General features: G+C 47.8%; 1 protein-coding gene across 2 annotated transcripts in view; it reads right to left on the reverse strand.

The window, feature by feature from the left end:
* ASIC2 (acid sensing ion channel subunit 2) overlaps positions 1-23,090 on the reverse strand; it is an 894,111-nt gene that overhangs the window by 38,098 nt on the left and 832,923 nt on the right. For both annotated transcript variants that reach the window (XM_041000357.1, XM_041000356.1), the window contains exon 3: positions 16,395-16,522. In XM_041000357.1, the coding sequence (XP_040856291.1) occupies positions 16,395-16,522 (128 nt within the window). The remainder of the gene's footprint in view (positions 1-16,394; positions 16,523-23,090) is intronic.

Below are 23,090 nucleotides of genomic sequence, written 5' to 3' on the forward strand. Positions count from 1 at the left end.
TAGAGAACTGCAGCATCAGACGTGAGGACCCCACTTTCTCTGAAGGTCCTGGGGTTCAGGCAGACCAGGCTGGGCGGCAAGACCCCCCCTAAGGCTACAGAAAGAATTCTGCCATGCAAGTAGCTCCAGAAGAAGAAAGCTTGTGAATCCCAGCTGCTGCAGCCCAGCACCAAGCCTGAGTGGAAAACTTTCTGGCATAAAGGCTTAATAATCTCTTCCTATTATCTTTTCCAAAAAAAAAAAAAATCTATAGACTGTGCGGGTGTCATCTCTTTCATTTCTAATATTGATTATTTGTGCTTTTTTTCTACCTCCCCACCCTGCTACAGGTTTATCAATTTTACTCATCTCTAAAAAACAAAACCCCAAAGCCATCTTTTGGCCTCATTGTTTTTTTCTCTGTTGTTGTTTTTCTATTTCATTGATTTCTCTATTGCAATCTTAATTATTTCCCCTCTTGTACTAACTTTTGGTTTAATTTGCTCTTCTTGTTTTAGTTTCTTGCCATGGAAGCTGGGGTCACTGACTTGAGACTTCTTCTCCTAAGGCAGGTGCTTAATTCTGCAAATTCCCTTCTTAGTGCTGCCCTAGTAGCATGCTATAAATTTTTATAGGATAGGTTTTCATTTTCATTCAGTTCAAAATGCTTTTTAATTTTCCTTTTGATTTCTTCTTTCACCCACGGATTATTTAGAAGTGTGTTATTTTCTTTCCAGATATGTGGGGATTTTCCAGGTATCTTCCTGTTATTGATTTTTAATTTAATTCCATTATGATCTGAAATTGCACTCTGTATGACTTGAATCCTTTTAAATTGATTGAGGCATGTTTTATGACCCAGAATTTGGTCTGCCTTATTTACTGTTCAGTGTGTACTTGAGCAGAATATATATATTTTGCCATTGCTGTATGCAGCACAGTATAAATGTTAGGTCAACTTGGTGGACTGTATCATTCAAATCTTGGGTATCCAGATGGTTCTTGGTCTACTTGTCCAATCAACTGAGAGAGGGATTTAAAAAAATTTTTTTTTTATTCATTTGAAAGGCAGAATTATAGAGAGGAGAAAAAGCCGAGAGCAAGAGAGACTATCTTCTCCCTGTTGGCTCACTCCCCAGATGGCTGCACTGACAGTGGATAGGTGAGCTCAAGCCAGGAGTTTATTTCTTCCATGTCTCCCATGTGACTACAGGGGCTTGAGCAATTGGGCCATCTTCCACTGCTTACTCTGGCAGGGAGCTGCATGGGAGTAGACAGGTACAGTGGGTTAAGCCAACATTCCATATGGGCTCTGGTCCAAGTGCCTGCTGATGCTGTCTTTACAAGTAGAGGCCTAACTTGCTATACCCCAATGCTGGCCCCCAGAGCGAGGGCTTTCATGTCTCCATGCATAATTGTGGATTTGTCTTTTTTTCTTTGCAGTTCTATCCATTTTTGCTCCATGTATTTTGAGGCTCTGCTAGTATATGTACAAACATTACAGGTTGTTTCCCCCCCGCGACCCCCGGACTCTTTTATCATAAAAGGGACCTCTTTATCCCTGATATCACTTGCTCTGAAGTTAATATTAGCATGGCATTTCAATTTTGTAAAGGTTAGAATAAACATGTTGCACATGTTTCTCTTCTTTTAACCACCTTTATATTTGGAATACTTCTTTTGGGAGTAACAGCATAGAGACATGGTTCTTTATCTAGTCTGACAATCTATCTTTTACTTGTCATGATTAAATCACTTGCACTGTGTGTGGTTATTGATGTGCTAGGTTTTAGTCTGTCATCTTGTTACCCTGTGTTTTACTTGTCCCCTTTGTTCTCTGCTCTCCTTTCCCTAATGTTCTATCTTTTGTTGAGCTAATTGAATACAGCCTATTTTGTGGACTAAAATTGGACTTCTTAAAAATGATTCTGAGTATAGACTTTGTTGGATTATTAGGTATAGCTTTTTGGTTTTTTTCTATTTTTGTACTTGCTGTAAGGTTTATAGCATGAAATCTTTTAGCTTATCAAAGCTTGCCTTCTAATACAGCTTGAGACTCTTGCATTCGTTTCTTCTATTTCCATCCTTACCTTTAAGCTACTGCCAACATTCGCTTTGCTTCTATATAAGCTTCACGGTACACTGAGATTATTTACATAGTCAATTATGTTTTGAGTGACTTTACCAAGAAAATATCTTACGTATTTACCATTGCAGTTACAAATTCTGGTGCTCTTCATTCCTTTTTGGCTGCATCTACGTTTCCATCTGGTACCATTTTCTTTTTACTTGAATAGAATCTTTAGAGTGCCAATCTGTGGTGGATTTGCTCAAGTAAGGGTCGTTAGTTTTTGCATGGTTGAAAAAGTATTTTAAAAACAGATTTCCATTGCATCTAGAATTCTAGATAGTATCAAAAGAAGTGGGGAGGAAAGTTTTTTTTTTTTAATGATTACTTATGTGAGAGGCAGGGAGCTAGTGAGAGAGAGAGAGAAAGAGAGCATGCGAGCGAGCAAGCACTCCTTCCTATCTAATGGTTTATTAATTGCCTACAATAGGCCTTGACTGGAACTGACACTGGGAGCTGGGAATTCCATGCAGGTCTGACGTTGGGGTGGCAAGAACGCAGTCACTTGAACCATCACCACGTCCCAGGATCAGCTTTAGCAGGAAACTGGGGCCAGCAGTAGAAGGCCATGAACTGCTGCTCCCGAGACCAGATATGGGTGAGTCAGTGTGAGGCCAGGTGCGGCCAGCCCCTTCAAAAGCTTGTTCATCTTCCCATCTGCGCGATTTCTCATGAGAAATCTCTTGTCCTTACCTCTATTTCTTTGTAAGTAATGACTGATTCTCTGGATATATTTGATGTTTTTTTTCTTGTTTCTGGTTTTAAGCAGTTTTGGTGTAGTTTTCTTCATCTTTTGGATACAGAGTTTGAGATTTTCAGATCTGTGGGTTTATAAATTTTCATTGAATTTGGAAATGATTTGGCCATTTTCGTCAATTGTTTTTCTGCCCCATTTCTCCCTTATTTAAAGACTCCAAGTATACAAACAGTAGGCCATACAAGTAGCTCCATGGCTAACTGATACTCTTCATTTTAAATATTCCTCTTCCTCTGTGTTTTCATATTTAAGTTAACTAACCTTTTCTGTTAATTTCTTCTTGGACACTGCAGTTTTTGGATCCAAAAATTCAATCTGTGTCTTAAAAATATATTTCATGGCCATACATTATATACTTTTATAACTACAAATAACATGTCTGTTATTAATTGTAATTATCTCAATGTTCCTTTTGGCTACTTCAAATGTGTTAGAACTTCATTGTTTTTGAATAGTTGATAATTCTCATGTTTCCCTACTTTTTTTGCATGGTAATATTTGTGGTCTAATATTCAGCGTCCTAAAAAATGATTTTCATGGATTTTGTCTTTGTTGTAGTTAGAGGCAAGAGGGTAAAGTCACAATATGTCATTTACCTCTTTGGGGGCAGCAAGCAAAGCCTCTACCACTACCATCAACTGGTCCAGATATGGCCCAAGCCACATCAACACCAAACTGACTTGCACACTAGCAGTTCAGTGCCATTCCCAAGACAAGTGTGGAGCTGAGCCACGTATTCCATTGGCTCTGCTCCAGAAGAGTGATATAAACATGGTACAACGCAAGGACTTGCAAAACCGTTCTTGAATCGGATTCCTCATCTGCCAGGTGAGACACGCATTCTTAGCCCAAGTGACAGGTAAAGAATCTGAAGCCGAAAGAGGTACGGTGACCTGCTCGTAGCAGAGTCAGGACTGCAATTATTCACAGGTCCGTCCTCCACTTGGGCTGACCTGCTGCTTCCCCCTTCCTGCATAGCAAGGCAGCAGGCTGCAGCTTTGCTTTCATTCCTGATCTGTAATGACACATTCATTTCCCCACTGCGAAGAGGACGAATAATCCAGTCTCCTGCGGGAAAAGCATGCGGGAGAGCGATGCGACAATGAATGCCGTCCCAGGTGAGTCCCTGTGCTGCCTCGCTGCCTGGCATGCAGGGTACTACTATGTTTTCTGATCGTTGCCATGGTACATGGACAAAACGCAAGTATGTTTCCTTGGAAAATTTCAACGCTGACTCACTCTCATTCCTACTAAGATCAATTGCAGAGCCGGTAAGCCTGAGGGGGAAATTACCAGGAGTAAAAAATCAAGGCACAAATAACAACAATGTTTGCTACTTATCAGGAAGTGGCTTCTTGAAAGCTTATAAAATAAAATCTAGCAATCACATCAGAATAGAAGTCAGTGATACAGAGACACACAGCTAAGAAATGTATTCTCCTTTAGTCAAGGGTCTCTTTTGCTTTTCATTGTCAGAGATCTGTCCACACAGAGTGGTCACAGGGCACTAGTCCTTTTTGTAGCCTATGAGCTCAGATGCAGGAGAGTGTGAAGAACACAGGCGCTGGAAGCTTAAAGATCAAGGTTCAAATCATGTCTCCATCATCAAGCCTTCCCTTCCTCATCCGTAGCACAGGCACAGGAAGCCCATTTGCAAGGCTGTTGAGATGCAGAGGGCTGGTGCATAGCACTCACCACCTCTGCTCCACTGACTTCTGAGAATGTAAGGGGGAGCTGTGGTCGGTTACGCAGCTCCACTCCATGAACACTGGTAGACACTGTGACTGATGTCAGAGACCTCCTTTTGAAAGAGAAGGGGTGTACAGAGCATGATGAGGGACAAAGGTCCAAAGCCAGGCGAACAAAACTGGTTATTGCAACTTGCCCTCCCCACAGTCCTGTGTAGAGGGCCCAGACATGTGAGCCATGGGTAAGCAGAAGGTAGCAGCAGGTAAAACTGTGGGTGACTAGTGTTATGAGGCCTGCCACAGAGAAGCGGGGAGGGAGAAACAGAAAGAGGCAGGGGAGAGGGAGGAGGAAGAGGAAGAAAAGGGAAGAGAGAGGATGGAGGTTTTAGCTCTGGTCACCAAGCTGGCTCTTTCCCACATTGCTGGTCCCTGACATGCTTGCTCCCTGCCCTGGTTGGAAGGCTGTGCCTCTGCTGGGTGTGTGTCTGCACAACCTCCTCCTCTCTCACCAGGCCTGTCTCCTCATTCACTGAGCCACCATGTCCTGCGTCCCCCACCCCCTTTCCCAGCAGTGGAGTTCCTTCAGCTCCTGCTCAGGGCGAGCCCTCATTCCAGGTCTGGCTTCTTGTCTGAGTTTTCTGAGAACTTTCCCTGTTCTATCTAAATCACAAAAGGTACAAGCACCTTAAGCCACAGAAGGCAGTATTCAACAGGTGGAGTCTACTGAAGACTTTGCTGTTAAGTTCATCCTAATTCCAAGCTGACCGAATTGTTTCACACTTCTCTTTATTCCAGCTTTATTTTCTGTAAAATGTTGCCCACTTACTTGATTTGATATATCTGGGAGATACATATATTTACACACACACACACACACCCTGGGATAGTGGGTATGACACATTTAGAAAGATTCTGGCCTCTGGAAGACATCCAAGGAATCCTATGAGTCAGGAAGTGGAGTGATATCCCCTCTGCTGCCCATGTCCTCTTCCTGAGGTTCTGAAGCAAGCACAGGCTCTTCTCCCCCACCATCAGTGAGCTCTGGCAATGCCTTAACAAAGCAGGTGAGGCAGAAGCAGCTGTCCCCGTGACAGGGCTGGTGTTGGGGCATGACCTCAGGGACAGCCTGCCCACCCCAGGTGAAGCACCTCTACCCCGCAGGGCCTATTCCTCTGCTGGTTCCCATGGAACCTTCTCAGTCCAGTTCCGCACACACTGACAGAGTCTCAGATGCAGAGCACCTGTTGAGTCCTGAGAGTGGGGAATGGTGCTGGTCAAGGACAGAAGTAGGTTGGCAAGCCTCGAGATGAACACATCATAGTCAAAGACAGGAAGAGGAGACCTCCTAAAGCTGGGAGTAGACACCCTGGTGAGGTGGTGATGCAGCCCAGAAACTAAGGGTGTCAAGCAGGAGGAGAGGGTGATTTTAGGGGCTATGGGATGGCTTATTCAGCTGTCATACTAATCCAACCTGCTCAACCCAACCTAGTCTACTGGATCCCAGGCAATCCATTGATCATCACACCTGTGTAGAAGCTGGCATGGCAATAGGCATTGTGAGAACCGGAACCTACAGACTCATCAACGAGGATGGTGGCCTTTGGCCTTCTGTGCCTCTGCAGGTGCTGGATATGGGACTGGATCTGATAAAAGCTGTCTTCAGGGGAAGGAAGCTGTGCCTGGCTTCAGGGAACATGTTAATTCCTCCTCCTTTGTGAGCCTATGAACAGGAGTCCACACCAGAAAATGGTATGTGTCCAGCTGTGCTAGACACGTTCTTAGAACTGTATTATTGCAGAATTAGACAAATGAATTGTTATAAATCTTCCCGGGGTACAGTAAAAGGGAACATCTTCCTGCACACTCACTTCTGTTCCCTTCCCTTGAGCAGCTCTAGGCTTGGAAACCACTTGCCTAGAATTTTTCTGTGTGCTAATGTGCATGCATCTGTATTTATACACAGCTTAGTGCTTGGCTATTCTTTCAATACAAATGGGACCTCATTGAATATATTGTTCTGCAACGTGTTTTTTTTTTCATCTACCAATGTCTTGCAAATTTACCCCAGGGAACCACTAAATCTTCTTTAGCCAGGCTACATGTTGTGGGTAAATGCATATGCATTACCATCTTAACTCAATCATGTTTCCATTGGCGAACATTTCAGCTGTTTGAACAGCATTAGAAAGGGTGTGGGTTGTTTGGTCTTAGCAACAGTACAGCAGAGAAGAGCTGTCTTCATCCGTGCTTCCTGGTGCACGGTGTGTGCATTTCATTAGGGCAGATTCCAAGAGGTGAAGCTGCAGGGTGGAAGGGAATGCAGGCAGTTTCATGTTCAGGGACCCTGCTGAGTCCCCTCCAATGCCCCAGCCCAAGGACTCTTCTAGCTTATGCTCTCAACATCTGTCTACCCACCCTCCTCAGAGGCAGGAAGCTTCTTGGCTGGTACCGGTTCCCCTCTTCTGGAGGCCCCTTCATTCTCCTACAAACCTTGGCCCAACACTGTTATTCTGTCCCTAACCACCCAAATGCATCAGAGGACTCTGAATGCTAACTCAGAACATACGGCTGATAAATTGAGGAGTGAGTGCTCTCATCTCAGAATCTTTTTTCCCCTTGCACAAGAGGATTTGCTATGCGGCTTGGAGCAATCTATAAACCAATATTGATTAGGTCTGCCATTTATTCATTCATTGATTTATAGTGTTGAGCTCTGCACTAGTTGCTACAGAGATCTTGTCTTCAAATGGAAATCTCATTTGACGGAGTAAGATGCAAATGACTTTTGTTGTTAGGCACATTTATATGACCAGTCAGCTGGCTGCAGGTTAAGGTATCTTAGAATCGTATCCTGAGTGGTAGGGGAGGAGGAGGAAGGTCTTAGCAGGTAAGAGAATAGAGGGGCGGGGGATAGAGCAGTCTCATAGAGAAGCACAAAACTTGCTAGCCCACAGGGAAGGTCCACTGGGGCTCTGCAGCCCGCTTGTCGCAACACAAACAGATGTGGGCACTTGGCCAGCACTGATGGCCGGGCCACCCTTGTTTTCAAGGGTGCAGAAGCAGAGGAGAGTCACAAAAAAGAGGTCTTTCCCAGCACCCTTCTCCCCTGCCCTTGCCAAGGCCGTGTGTCAGCCTGTGTAGGACTGTTCATCTTCGTTCATTCGTTATGGTTTATCTTTCTAACTGATTTGTTTGTGATTATTTAACCTTCACAGTTGGATGGGAACAAGATGAAACCACTTTTAGCTTGTGCATAGAAGTATACTCTACAGAGTACCACCCATCCTCACCCCTTATTTAAAAAAAAACACAACAAAAAACCCCACCAAGGCCACACTGCTTAGAGTTCAGATAGCGAGTTGCTCATGAATCAAAAGATAACATGGTTCTGGGCAGCAGGACCCCAGTAAAGAGTGCAGTGATTTATTAACTTGTCTCCTGAGTAAGATAAAGTAGATGAGTCAATAGACATTAGTCTTCTCTCCTCTGCCGGGTCCAAGGAAGGAGGAAGCCACAGTGATAAGCAGCTGGCTTCTGGTGTAGGAGGCCTCAAGTGCAGAGGCCAGCTCTGTGCTGACAGATGCTGCTGAGGGCGGTCATCTCTACAGGTCTGGACTTCAGACCAGGCTGGGGCTGCCATGTCAGCTAGCACCATTTCTAACTGATCCTCCTCCCAGACACTGTAAAAAGATGATCTCACTTTTTAGTTCCCAAAGACTAAGCTCAGATACATCACATCTGAGATTAAGCAGAACTGAAATGGACTATAGATTATTGAAGAGAGCTTACAAGGATCACCCTGCACCGTCCATCCATCCTTCCCCTGAGGGTGAGAAGACGATGTCTTAGCCTTAGCAGCCTACAGTGTACTAGGTACACATGATACAGTTCTTATACATGGTGGAGTGACAAAGTGGCTGCCTCTTGGGCTGGCCTGAAGCATCTGAGCACAACGTCTGTCCTGGAAGCCTTACACAGTGCCTGGCACTTGGTAGGTGAGTTGGCACAAAATGAGCATGGAACAGGCCAAGGAGAAGGCTCAAGGCCTGTGGTATGGGAAGGAGGGCAGCGTGTGGCTCAGGGTTTTTATGTTGGACAGCAGTGGTTTATAAGCACTGGAAAAGGGGAGGGATGGAGCCAGGGTGAAATTTGGACTTTGTCTACAGTCTGAGAAAGACATGAAGGGACCAAGTAGAGGGAGACATGATAAAGTTATCTGTTGGTTGGTATCTGTCTCACAATTCATGTAGTCATTCCTTCTGCTCAGTGTAATTTATCATGCATCTTCTGTATGTAAGGCATCATGTAAAATGCTGATATAAGGAACAGAAAAAAGTCATATCCTCAAGGAGTTTCCAATCTAGGAAAGCAGGTAGAAGAGTAAATAGGGGAGGTCAGTGATCACATTTTATGCTGGAGCATTCCATTGAGTACACTGGGTGGTCTTCTGGGGGAAGTGCGTTTGGGCTGCATCTCGAAGGCCTCAAACGAGTTGGGTGGAGAAGAGCTGGTGGGAAGGGTACTGCTGCCAAGGAAGGCAGCAACCTTGTGGCACCCTTGAGTGTCACGTAGCACAGTGCTGAGATTCTTGGGTGCCAGGGGAGCAGGGCGAGATATTACCCAGAGAGAGGTTAGGTACTGGACCTGGAAGGTCGGGAGAGACTCCTAGACCCTCCTTACCCAGGGAGGGAGATGCTCAGAGCTGTGCTTCAAAAAGGACCATGCTGATACAGAGAATGAATTGAAGGACAAAATGGGCAGTAGAGACCAGTGAGGCTGCTTTTAAAAAATTTTTAAAGACTTATTTTTATTGCAAAGTCAAATATACAGAGAGGAGGAGAGACAGAGAGGAAAATTTTCGGTCCACTGATTCACTCCCAAAGCGGCTGCTGTGGCTGGAGCTACACTGATCTGAAGCCAGGAGCCCAGAACCTCTTCTTGGTCTCCCATGCAGGTGCAGGGTCCCAAGGCTTTGGGCTGTCCTTGACTGCCTTCCCAGGCCACAAGCAGGGAGCTGGATGGAAAGCAGGGCTGCCGGGATTAGAACTGTACCCATATGGGTACTGTCGTGTGCAAGATAAGGACTCCAGCTGCTAGGCTACTGCGCCAGGCCCGAGGCAGGTCCACAGCTGTCACCTGTTTTAACTAATTTCATCCTCTAGTTATCCTCTGATGTGGGAACCACTAAGAACACCATGGGGAGAATGAGGCACAAGGCTCCACATCTAGCAGATGGGGATTTGTATTGAGGCCATTTCCAGGTCTGGGGAGCAGTGATTCTGGGGCACAGATGTGAGGACAAGAGAGGAAGAGTCGAGTTGAGACTGTTGATCTGAGATTCTGTGGGAGCCAAGATTGGGGAGTTCAGCAGTACCTGGACTGTTGGGTCTGGGGTAGAGGTTGCCACATGGGAATCATGGAAGGGGCTGTGAAGTTGGGAGAGGGCTAGAACTGGCCCCTGAAGTGCTCAACACGGAAAGGGTAGAAAGGAAAGAGCTACTTGTGAAGGTACTAAGTCACCATGGCCAGAGAAGTGAGAGCAAACCAGAGTGTCTCTGGGAAGGTGGGGACCACAGTCCCCAGGCTGCTGAGAAACTATTGGTATAAATGCACAAGCACCTTCACTAGGCGAGGCCAGGGTCGGCCGCAAAGGTGATGGCACGCCCTCCGGGGAGTGCTGGAGGAGGGCCAGGAAGCAGAAGGGAGGCAACGGAATAGAGATGAACCACACAGAGCACTCCTCTGGAGATGCCTCCGTAGGAAGGAAAGCAGAGTGAAAGGCTGCCAAGTAGATGGGGAGGTATGAGAATGACCTTGGGGCAGATTTATGGGACTAGTTTTTAGATCTCCAACCGCCCAAAGGAGTTGGGCACAATACTTATGTGAGCTAGTCAACAACTGTTTTGAGGGGAGAGCATTTGGTGCAGTGGTTAAGATGCTGTCTGGAACGTCCACACCCCGCTATGGGAGTGCCTGGGTTCCAGTCCTTGGCTTTACTTCTGATGCACGCCCTGGGAGGCAGCAGGTGATGGCTCAGCACTCAGTCCCTGATGCCCACACAGGATGCAGTTTCAGGTTCTTGGCTTTGATTTGCTCCAGCTCTGGCAGTTACTGGCATTTAGAGGTGTGAACCAGTGGATGGAAGATCTCTGTCTTGGTCCTTCTGCCTTCCAAATAAATACATTTAAAAAATATAAATGAAAAAACACAATTCTTTTAGCATGCTTCTTATCCCTCCATCGACCCTTGTTATCAATTCACCCTTGAGAAAAACAAGCTCATTCGGTATAGAGAAAAATGGTCAGAAACTGACTTGGGAAAGACACATGGGGATCTGATGTTTCTGCTTTAGAGTAGAGTGGCTACAAGGGATTAAGTTGCTAAGTCAGTAGATACTTAGTTGATTTTTATTTCCAGTTGATTGTGGGAAGCAATGGGCCCGAGCTGGAGACAGGAGGGGCCATGCAGCAGGCTGCCTTGCCTTAAGAGCTTCCCTGTGCTCCCCTGGGATGGGCTTGGAGGCTGCCACGTTGTGTGCCTTCAGCTTGAGCAGTTGGGAAGTCACAGTTGGCACATGTAATAAACTCTCCTCTGCCTTGAGAAAGCCAACGAGGCAAGCCTGGATTTCTAATGGGGCTCATGAAGCATCGATAGTAAGGGCCGTGGGTCTGGCTGTCAGGTTGACAAATGAGTCTTCTCGTTGGTGAGGCATTTAGGAAGTGGCTTTTACAAGCTTGAGAGGAGCTGTCACAAGCCAGTGGTGGGCATCCCACCCGACAGCTGGGTCTTTTTATTCAGGGGTGAGTACTGCTTCTGGTTGTAAGCCACCGTGGGATTCCTTCCAAGTATTGGAAACGTGGGCAACCTAACCAAAAGACAAAGGCTTAGTTACCTGTCTATGGGACCCAGATATGCTGACAAAAACCTAGCTGGGTGGGGAGGAGGTCAGAATTCATGTTGCTCTTACTTCCAGCCCCAAACAGGCTACATGGAGCGGACTACAGACGTTCTCATGGCACTTTGGGTGCACCAAGTACAAATGAGGGAATGGCACTCTCATTCCTGATGGTTCCACCCTGGTAGCAGTGGAGGGGTTCTGGGTAATACTGAGATGCCTCTTGGCAGTCACTTTCAACCCTGGCTTCCCCAACACATTCCTGAGATGTTCAGACATAAGCCCAGGGCCAAGATCCAGGACAGTGAGGCTGGTAGGCCAGCTGACCAGTGAGCACATCCAGGGTCATTCCGAGGCCCACCAGTGAGTAGAAGCAAGGTGGCTGGATGAATGTGTAATGAATACATGGACAGGAATTTAGAAAACCAGAACCACTATCAGGCTCTCAGAGGATGAGAGATGGGAAGATGATGAAAAGGTTCTGATATCAAAGCACGATGGGAAGTCCCCCAGGATGAACAATCAATCAGGGACAGGAAGAGTCTGGCAAGGAGAATGGTGACATCAACACCAAAGATTTTGGTGTTGTGCTTGTATCATATGAGTATCGCAACTTTGCAGGTGCATAAGTATTCCCTTCTATTTAACTAACCCTCATCTATACATATCTGGCTTACAGATCTGATTTTTGGTTTGGGTGGGGTGTCCCAGTTGGCAGCCAAAAATAAGGATGTTATCTGTCACGGCTCGGCTCAACAGCATGGGGGGAGGGTGGCCTTGGGGCAGATTTCGACTGCAGTTTTGGCTGAGGTGAGTGGAAGAGGCAAGAAGAATTAGGGTGTAACATATGGCTATCCATTCTTTCAAGAAGATACACTTAATGAGCTCATGTGTAAGCAAGACAGCCCTCGCTTCCAGAAGGCTCTCTGTCTAGGATGAGACAAGGGCTGATGGAGGTGGAAGATGGCAGTCTCTGAGAGGGGGTGTCAGGCACAGTGCCCTCCACAGAGGAGTTCCACATCTCCTGGGGTGAGACAAAAAAGCCAAAATCCCATTTCATTCTGTGAACACTCTGTGGCAAGGACCAGCCTTGCTTTTCTTTTTTCCAGCAAAGCTGGTGCTCAAGGAATACTTGCTAAAGAAGGAACAAATGAAGACACAAAGTGTCATGTGGACAAGTAACAGCTCCTTGGAAGGTGACAGCAGGGGCACTTTGAGTAGCATTTGGGAGGCTCTGCCAGGTGGATGAGATAAGAGAGGTATGGTGGGCAGAGAGATGGCAGCTGCAGTGGCAGAGGCAGGCATCAGAGCTGGCAGTGTTTGCTGCAAAATGGGATCCCAGCTAGCCAACCATGAGCAGATGAGGAGGGCTGAGGCTGGGCAGGGGCCAGGTTGCAGGGGCCCTTGGGACCTGTTCTAAGGTTTGGATTTGTGCACACTGCAGGAAGTCCTGAGACCAAAGGGTTGAGGTGGCCAGAGCTTCTAAGGCTGCTGTCTAGCCCAGGCGCCATCCCCTAGCTCCCTTCTCACAACTGGAGCCCTTCTCACGGTGGGTCTGCCTCTCAGAGCTGGCATGAAGCTGGAAATAGACAGCTGGGTGAGCAGGGCGTGCGCCAAACTGTTGCTGGCCGAACTTCCAGGTGATCCCTGTGTCCTTGAGCAAACACAAGTTGGGACTTCCCAGTTAATCAAATCTCTCTATTCTACAGATGGGGAAACCAAGGCCCTGGGAGGGCACAACCTCTCCAAGTCCCCCGGCAAAATTGGAATTTGAATCTAAGTTTGTAGGCTGCTTTGTTCTGCAAAGTAAGAGCGGCCTTGCTTCTTTGGGGGAAAGAAAATGGTCCAGCAACCCCTCCCTGGAATAGCTCCCAGTGCCTTCTCCCCAGAGACTGTTCTCTAAGTTTCAACCATGCAGTGTGGCAGAGCTTAGAGAACCTAGGCTTGGAAACATGAGAGATTTGGCTCCAAAGCCCAGCCCTACAGCTTAGCTCTGTGGCCTTGAGCAAGTTGCTGAACCACCAAGAAAGGAAAAACAGCAAGCCATCATTAATTAGGAAATATGACTGATTATAAAACAGGTCCTGACTTTAGACATGAACAAATGCAAAGAAAATCAAATACTTCTTACGACCAGTGAAATGTCATGTTTAAGGACCATGCTCAACTGATTTGCACAAGGGCAGAATGACAACATGCATGTGGGTATCAGTCTCCAAATTACATCTGACTTTCGCAATCCAGTAACTTACAGACCCCATGGGGTATTAAAGACCGGATCTGCTTTATCCACCGTGGCTTCCCTACCACTTCACTCACAGTAGGGCCTCAATAAGTAAGTGCTGAGCAAATAAGTACAACACAGCCAAGTACAAAAGAGGCGGAAAGCTCAGAAAAGAAAATAAATCATTCATAACTCCCCCACAGTGGGTATTTTGGCTTACTCCTGACAAGTCTTATTTCCCATGAATGTGCTCTTTTATATACATGTAAACATAATGTATTATTGGGTTTAGCTCTGGGATGTGTTTTTGTATTTCTCTATTAATATGAATGAAACGATGAAATGAGATGATGCGGAAATGCTTTGAAGACTGTAAAATGTTTAACAAATATCTTATTAGTCATAATAATTATAGGAGAACTGGCATGAATGGGGCTGATTTTCGGAGAATATTCTTCAAGGCAAACAATGAATGTGCTCTGTGAAGCTGAGGATACTTCTGTCTCCTCATCCGTGGGGAGCCCCTCTGTTCACACTGAGAAGAGGCTCCAGTCTTCTTAGAAGCTATAGCTGCCAACTTCCAACCAGTACAGAAACTTCCTTATTACTGGTAGGGGGCAGCCAGGGCTTGGGGATAGAATACACATATTGCTCAGGCTGCCTAGGGAACTGCCTCCTCTCCAACCTTCCCTAGCTGTGGGGGCAAGGGAGGGGTACAGGTTGTAGAAGTCACTGTTTGGGTTTTAGAGACCACGGTTCACCTATTCTGCTTGGCCACAGCCATGTAGACACTAGAGAGATGACAACACAAGGAAGTCATTCATGAGTGTGGCGGCAGGGACATCTCAAGTTGTAAAGCCAGATCTGCCGTGGGCAGCCGGTCAGCAAGGCAGCTGTAAATGCTGAGAGAATTCCTGCCTCCTTTATCAGTCTACACCTTGCTCGGCCCTTTGAAGGGAGGCTGCGATGACTAGCTCCTTGACCACATTCCAGTTAGCTTCCCCTGCACCTTTGGCTTGCCCATAAACACATGAACAAATATGAATGCAGGTTCTGACAGCTCTAGGGCACACTCCTGAGGGCGAGCCCAGCCTCTCTACAGTGCCTGAGAAAATTCAAGGCTGCCCAGTGAATTCACTGCTTGTCCCAACTAAGACCCCCATCTCCCAGCCTGAATGTAGGAACCTGCCTTCTATAAGCACCAGAAGAAAAAGCACCATGAGCAAACCCTGAAGAATATTCCAGTAGTTTGAGTAGTTTCCATTTCCCTGACTTTGTTAGAGCCCTTGCCATCTCCCTCATTCTTCATTTAAAACACCCAGCAGCGCCTCTGTGCAAATCCCAGTTGAGTTTGCACTGGCCCTCTTCCCTACCATGACAGCCTGTTGCCCTTACTACTTCAACTGCTGTGCAGCCTGCCTCAGAGCATTCCACAGTCCACCTGAAAGCTCAGCTCCAGGCTCACCTAGTCGGCCTGGCTGTCATGTGCCTTTACTGGGCAATCTACAATCTCACTCTTCCAGACTTCCTACTCCTTACTTCTGAACTTGGCCATTTGTTTTGCAGCTCCTTCTTTGTTCTCAGGATACTTCTTTTGGTTGCACCACTTGGTTCCCAGCATGTACATAACCCACAGATACCCCATTTCTGCTTCTACCACCTGGCCCAGGCTAGCTTTCCCCTCTGTGCTGCAGTGGAGGCTGACCTTGGGCCATTATCAACTGCCCAGGCATTGTGAATAGGGGATGGTTTGGGAGGCCTACACAGTCATTGCTCTCCTAGGGATTAAAAAGTATGAGTGTAGCTCACTTACACGTTTATGGTCAGCTCTGAATGCAGAATGTTTCTGTGTAAACTGGCTGAACAGCTGTCATTAGTACAAGATGAACGCTGATGTTTGAGCTGAACGTTACATCCCAGCCAAGCTCCCAGGTTCCATGGGTACGTGGTTGCCAAATGCTGCCAACATTCCAGCTCACGCCCCAGAGCCAGTGCCTCTCACCACTCCCTGACATCACTCTACGCGAAGCCTTCTGCAGCAACTGTCTTCTGGCTTAAGGATCTTACAGAATCCCGGCCTCCCTGGGCTTTTATTTTAGGTCAACTAGGCACAAGCACCCAGGAAAGAAGAGCAAGAAACAGGGTGTGGGCCCCTTGGCCTTCCTGCTAATCAGAAATTGCCAATTCTCCCTCCAGAGGTGTGAGACAGTGCCACACCCCTTCCGCCAGCTGGCAGAGTAGAAGCGGCAGCCTGGCTGCCAGGCCCTGTTCCCAAAGTTACCCTGCAAAGGGCATGCCACTTAAACTCTGTGGCTGGGCACGATGCTGCCATCCATCTTTTATCCCAGGCTGCTGTGGATCTCACTAACAAACAATGAAACCATTAAACCCTGCTTAGCAGTTCCCCTTAGCATCCATTGGCATAAACCACAAAGTTATTTCATCAATATGCATGGAAAGTCTACTGTGACAGAATGTTCTGGAAATTAAAAAAAAATCCTCAACCAATTCAGTGAAGAAGAAAATAAGCTGGGTTTTCTCCCTGCCAATTTTCCAATCCAAAGGTAGCACAGGAGTGCAGTGGGGAAAGGCTATCCAGGCTCTGAGCTTAGCGTGGTTCTGCCTGTTCCCACACCTCCACCAAGGCCCTGCAAGCGGGGGATTCAGAGTCTGCTGGGAGTGGGGGGCTCTGAACACGATCCTGGGGAGCCCAGGGAACTTACCCTCTGCTCCTGTGTGGCCACGAAGGTCTGGAAGCCTGGAGCCACCCCAAAGCCCAGCTCTTGGATGAAAGGCGGCTCAGACTGACTGTGGATCTGAACTTTCACTCCTGCTTCAAACGTTGTCTCCTCTGAAAGAACACAGGGGACAGAGTCATGCGTCAGTGACAACGGATGTGCCCAGAGCCCCAGGGTTGGAAGGCTCAAAGGCCACATGCAGAGTAGTGGTCTCCAAGGATGCTCTCCCCCTCCCCATCTCTGGGAATGGTATGTGTCACCTTGCACTGCAATAGGGGCATTGCAGACACAGTCAAGTTAAAGGCTTGGGACAAAGCTGGTGGGACCGATGTAATCACAGAGGATCTTACTACGGGGAAGCAGGAGGACCAAAGTCAGAGGGAGGACGGGAACATGCTGTGCTGCTGGCTTTGGAGGTGGAGGAAGGGCTGTGAGCCAAGGGATGCAGGCAGCCCCAGACACCAGGCAAGGCAGGGGCATGGATTTTCTCTTACAGTCTCCAATAGGAACATGGCCCTGCCAACAACCTCGACTCAAACCAGCCCAGGAAACCCTATTTCAGACTCAGTTTCTAGAGTTTTAAGATAGGACACATTGCTTTCAGCCACTCGATCTGTGGTCGTCTGTTACAGCAGTAGTGGGAAACAACTTCAAGCCAGCCAGGCCCACTGTCTGCCTCAGCTAGTCAACCTGCAGAGTGGGATTATGAAGCAAGTCATGCTCCTTTATTTGATCATGTGTGGAAGGCAAGGAGATCGGGAGGAGGAAATCACGGCACTGCAGCAGTGAAGTAAAAATGCAGAGCTTGTTGTGTCCCAAGGCACCCACCCATGGCAGCTGTGGATCAAAGGCAACCAAGAGCTTCCCTGCTCGGCCAGGAATGCTTCCACAGCAAGGCTTCACAGAGTGGGAGAGGCTCTCGGGCAACCCACACACAAGTCCCTTTTCCTTCAACGGATCAGTGGTTCTTCCTTTCTTCCCTTCTTCCTCCCTTCCCCTTTCCTTTCTTTGAAAGATACAGTGACAGATTTGGAGAAAAAGAGACATACATACCTAGAGATCTATCTACCACTCACTGGTTTATTCCCCATATGCTACCAACAGCTAAGGCTGGGCCAGGCTGATGCCAGCAAGTCTACTGGAGTCTCCCACATAGGAGCACTTGGGTCACCATCTGCTGCCTCCCATCATGGGCATCAGCAGGAAGCTGGATGGGAAGTGGAGGCAGGATTTAAACCTAAGCATTCTGGTATGGGATGCAGGTCTCCCAATCAGGGCCCTCACCTATTCGGGGATTTCTTCGCTCAGGTCACCTGTGCCCCTGTGGCTTGGCGTGACTTCATTGCCTACAAGGTGAATTTCTCAGGACAACAGGCTGTGAGCTTCTCATCTCAGTGCCACCTTGCCTAGCCCAGGGCCTGCCCCACAGGTGGCTTCCTCAGAGCAGGTGTCAGAATCCAGAGGAGGACATCAGGAGAGGGAGGACTGGGTGGGAGGAGGACAGTGGCTGCTTCTCAGCACTTATGGCCTCTGAAGCCTGCCCGAGCCAGGGTGAGGGGCCCTAAGAACCGGCTTAGGGGGACAGGAGGGAGTGTAGGTGATGTGGGGCCAGAAGGATGCCCGTGTTGGGAGAAGCAGGAGTACATTCAGTGGGCTGTGGGAGGGATCACAAGATGCCAAAGCTTGGGTTGCCTGAGCTGGCTCGAGTTGTGTGCCTGCCACGTGATGAAGTTTCAGGAACCCTATGTCTAGTAAGACAGGTTCAGGGGAGTGGAGCTGTGGCCCCTAGGGAGGGAGAAATGCAGCTCTTGTGTCAGAAATGCCGATTCCCTCTGGGCGAGAACTGCCCCAGCACATCAAAACCACATAGGGAGGAACGGGTGTCCCGCATTGGAGGGTCTGGCTTCGATTCCCAGCTCCAGCTCCAATTCCAGCTTCCTGCTGATGTAGCTCCTGGGAGGCAGTGGTGAAGCTGTGCGTGGCTGGGGGTCCTGCCCTTCATGGAGAGACTAGGATGGAGTTCCCGATTTCTGACTCTGGCCTGGGTGATGCAGTGAATTGGTGGGAGGCCCCCCCCCCCTTTTTTCTTAATGATATGAACTCCACACAGGTCTCCCAAATGGGGGAAGGGATCCAAACACTTGCATCATCATCTGTGCCTTCCCAGGTGTGTTAGCAGGGAGCAGAGTAGCCAGGACAGGAGCTGCTGCTCTAATGCGATTCTGATGTCGCCAGTAGCAGCTTAACCCACTGTGCTACAACAACAGTCTGGGAACCAGCATTCCTTTTAGCCTATAAGGAGTGTGATTTATCTAGTGTATACCCTGGTTCATAGCTTTGGGAGGTTCTGAATGGGACTGAAGAATTGAATATTTTTTTCCTTGTCACGTCCACTAAGCCCCTAGCACAGTGACTAAGCACAGAGCAGAGCTCAAAGCGGTGATGGCGGTGGAGGGAGAGGGACTGGGACAGGGCCTACGTTTGTGCCCCTCTGCTCAGCTCCCGTGCCTGGGGAGGTCAGCTTGCTGAGGTGCAGTGGGGCTGTGTATGCAGTGATCATAACTGGGACCACCTATGTTAATTTGTGGGTCTTAGTGTGAAACACAAATATAGGACTTCTAGGGAAAGCATATTGCTAAGATTACTAAAAAGAAAACAGGAACATTTCAAGACGGCCATCACAGCATTAAATAACTGTGTGGCCTTTGAGTCTGGCGCCCTGTGTGACTGCCCTGGTTCCAATCCACCATTCATACCCACACATTCCTCACTGCCAAGTGCTCCAGCCCTGGACTCCTTCAAAGAATATAGGCCCCCGAGCAGGGAAGGATTTGTTTACACATCACTAACATCAGGATTCGACGTCCCAGGAAAAGAGGCAGTGAGCATGGGAAAGGAAAGCTACTACACACTTGGTGTTCACAGTCCTTGTTCACTGGGACCGCGTGCAAACCCAGACAGCTCCACACAAGAGAACACTGTCGAGGCATGTGGGGGTTCAACTGGCAGCAGCCAGAGCCCCCCAGGACTTCTCAGGTGCACGGCCACGGCAGGTGCGTGGTGCACCCCACCTGGGGACGCCTTCCTGCGTGTGCAGAAAGGACGTGGAAGCGCTGTGGGAGGGGATGGGAGAGACGGGCAGAATGCATTAACGGGGCAGGGAAAAGTGTGCGGCAGTAAGAGTGGCTTAAATCTTTAATCTTTGCAAATTACAGGAAACACTCCGAGGAAAACATTGGAGAGGAGGAGGAAGAAAAGCTTTTCCGAAAGGCTGGGGAATTTTCTAGGCTCAGGTAATGGATGTGCTAATACAAAGGGATCTTGTTTTGGATAAAGTCGATTCTCCGCCTGTGGTTACTCCAAAGAGCTTCAGAGGAGAAGGTGGCAGGGAGGACGGCCCTGGGGCGGTGGGGGATGTGGGGTACCTTGCTGTGCAGAAGCATCCTGGACAGGATGGCTTCTGTCTGCACCCCTCCTAGCCCTCTCTTGCACCCCTGGAGTCACAGACTCCTCTGACCTCTGAGTTCTAATTGGGTCCAATGACAGCTCAGACAGGAGATGGCAGGAAGGGAGAGGAGGGTCAGGCTGGGCTGCTCAGCCTCTCAAGTCCATGGGTTGGGGTCCCTTTGGGAGGCCCAGGTTTGGGATAAGGGCACCTCCCCACACCGCTCGCTGGGCTCTGATGGTGGCTCCTTTTGTCTTCCTTGGAGGTAGTGGTGACGGCTCTCCCAGCTCCCAGGCCCAGCACACTGTCCCACCCTGGGCTGCCTTGCCCACACCTTCCTACAGAGTACTTGGTGACTCTTCCAATTGGCAGGTGCTATTGTTTCCTGTCTAGGTTCTCACTTGACCTTTGAGCGGTAGCAGGGTCTCCGCTGTGACATTGTGCCAGAGCACCCAGAGCTTTGGAGAGCTCACCCCGAAGAGGGAGCTTATGTTTTTTTTTGTTTGTCTTTGTACTGGTGCAAAATAGCCTTCTTGCAGATTTTATCCAGTCCCGGCTCCAACTCCTTTTCATCGTGAACTCCTGCAACAGCCTCCCAGAGTTAGAGGCAAGTGAAGCCACAGGAGGAAGAGCACATCATGTCCCCAGACATGCTCTGTGTGGCAGCGCTGCAGCCCGATGATCACAGGCAGGACTTGTGATCCAGCAACTGCCATCAAGTGTCCACAGAGGTGGGTGGAGTGTGCATACTCCGGTGCCCCTGTAGGGCCAGGGAGCTCACAAATACTTCAAAGATCCAAGTCATCCTGCACCAAGAACATGTTACACTTTGTTAATCTGAGTGTTATCCAAAGCCACCTTCCCTCCTCCCCCTTCTTACTCCAGCAGTGCCTCCAATTCACGGCTTGACTTCTGTGAGGTCCCTAGGCACCCGTGGTGATCACTCCCCACAAGTATCCATCAAAATACCCCTTCTGAGGGTGAGCAGAGCGGCTTGCTGGGGTCGTTGTGTGTCCCTATGCTCTTGACTCTTAGAATTCAGGCCTCTTGTTCTGGGGAGGTCCTTAGGACCTGGCACCACGACAGAGTATTTCCTGGAAGCAGAGTTGTTGGAGAAACCATAGCAACCATCCACATCCGCCCTTGTCATGTTCCATTTGTGATGGGGGGAATGAGGGGAGGTAGGAATGTGTTACCCTTGATAGCTGCTCAGGCCTTCCAGCTATACTCAAAATTTATGGTTATTTTTAATTTAATTTTTATTTTTATCAAAGCGATATATGTACATAATTTACAAAGCCAAATGATACTGCAAGGCTTCTAATGAAAAACATCAGTTTCCTGCTCCATCTCTGCACCTCCAGAGTCCCATCTCTCACAGGCGAAAGCGCTCAACCTTCCAAGCTGTTCCTACTTTCCTAGTTTCAGGCACATCAACTACTTGACAGTGACTTCTTGGCTTGAGAACATTTTAGGTATCGTCTCCTGCCTTCCTTCCATGGAAGCGGAGGATGTGGGCTCCTCGAGTGAAGTCTTGTACCCTGTTTCCTCATCTTTCATCCTCTACATACAGCTGGATCAGTATCCACCTTTTATGTAACTATGACTTGGGAAATGTGGTCCATAGCCCAACCTTGTTGCATATAATGTATTTAGGATCTTCCTGTGAAACTATTATTTTTTTTTTTTGGTATTGCTATGCCGTATTGCCCCTCCCTGTCACTAGGAACCTCCACACTGGAGAATGTCTCTTGGGACAGTCACCAGAGCCTCATGGGTCCTCCCTGCAGGAACCATCAACCTCCTGTCCCAGCTTGAGGGCTGCTCTCTGCACCCCTCAGCTGCCACCTGGTCCATCCCTCTTCTGAATGCTTAGATCAGAGCCCCTGTTTTGGTGTCTTAGCCAACCATCTTTCTTGATTGACTGTCATCTTTTGTTAACTTCCTGAAACCATCTATCTGGGGACACACAGTTTCTTCAGAACCAAATTCTACCCTAATATTTCATTTGTAGTTCACTGGGTATGGGATTCTATCTTAGGAGAAGACAGACACTTGTAGGCCTTGTATGATTCCCTATGGCTCTGACCACATTCCAACTTCCAACTGTGCAACTGGTTTTGTTTTGCTGGAAAGTTTATAAATAGAATTTGTGTACTTACTTGAAAGACAATTACAGAGAGAAAAAGACTTTCTATCCACGGTTTTACTCATCAAATGGGCCTCAATGGCCTGGCTGATCTGGGTCAAGATATAGCCAGCAGCCAGGAACTCCATCTTGGTCTCCCACGTGGGAGGCAGTATGTCTTTCCCAGGCACATTAGCAGGGAACTGGGCCAGAAGCAGAGCATGTGAGCTGAACCAGCACTGATATTGAATCCTTGCATTGCAGACAGTAGCTTAATCCTCTACACCGCCACGCAGTCCCACTCCCTGAACACGTTCAAGACTCCCTCTTTGTTTCAGTGAGCCTGGCCCTTAGCAGGTTGAGTCTTGGTCTGGTTGCTTAGACACTACTGTAGGGAAGGCTTGGTGAACTCTATAATCAAAGCTGCATGCTTTCCTTATTACTTCCTGAATCGGAAAGGACACTGAACAAGAACTCCTGAGACTTCCTAGCCTGACTCAAATCATTAGGTTCTTTTCTCTCTCAAGTTCCAGCTGTTTAATCTTTCTGTTTTGCCTTTTGGGAAAGTTTCTCAATTCCCATCTTTCTGTGGATTTTTTTTGTTTTTTAAAAATCATTTTTAAAGTTCGGATTTCTTTTTTTGCATGTCCCTTTTTAATAACATCCTGTGCTTGTGTGTATGGATGCAATATCAACTCTTATCTCGTGAGGATTTTAATTAAAGCATTTTGATGTTTCCTTTTGCTTCTGCATTTTGTTTTCTTATTAAACACTTACATAATGCCTCATATTATCAAGGCGCTTTTCTAAGCACATCATAAATATTAACTCATTTCAGCCCACCTAATAGCACTATAGCATAGATCGTGTTATAATCCTCACTTTAGAGGTTAAACAAGTTGCCCAAGGCCACACAGCTGCCAAATGCCATAGCTGGGACAGGAACACACGTGGTATGATTCTACAGCTTGTTCTGTTGCCCCATTGTCTTCATTCCCTCCACGTTCCTTTGCTGTCTGGTTTTGGTCCCTTCCCTGAATTAGCAGGCTCTGGCTGTTAGGAATGTGGGGTTAAGAGGCACTTGAACACTACACAGCCCCTCCTTGCA

Source organism: Ochotona curzoniae, unplaced genomic scaffold (genome assembly GCF_017591425.1).
Source record: "Ochotona curzoniae isolate NIBS_2020 unplaced genomic scaffold, NIBS_Ocur_1.0 scaffold_2453, whole genome shotgun sequence".
Classification (NCBI taxonomy): Eukaryota; Metazoa; Chordata; class Mammalia; order Lagomorpha; family Ochotonidae; genus Ochotona; species Ochotona curzoniae.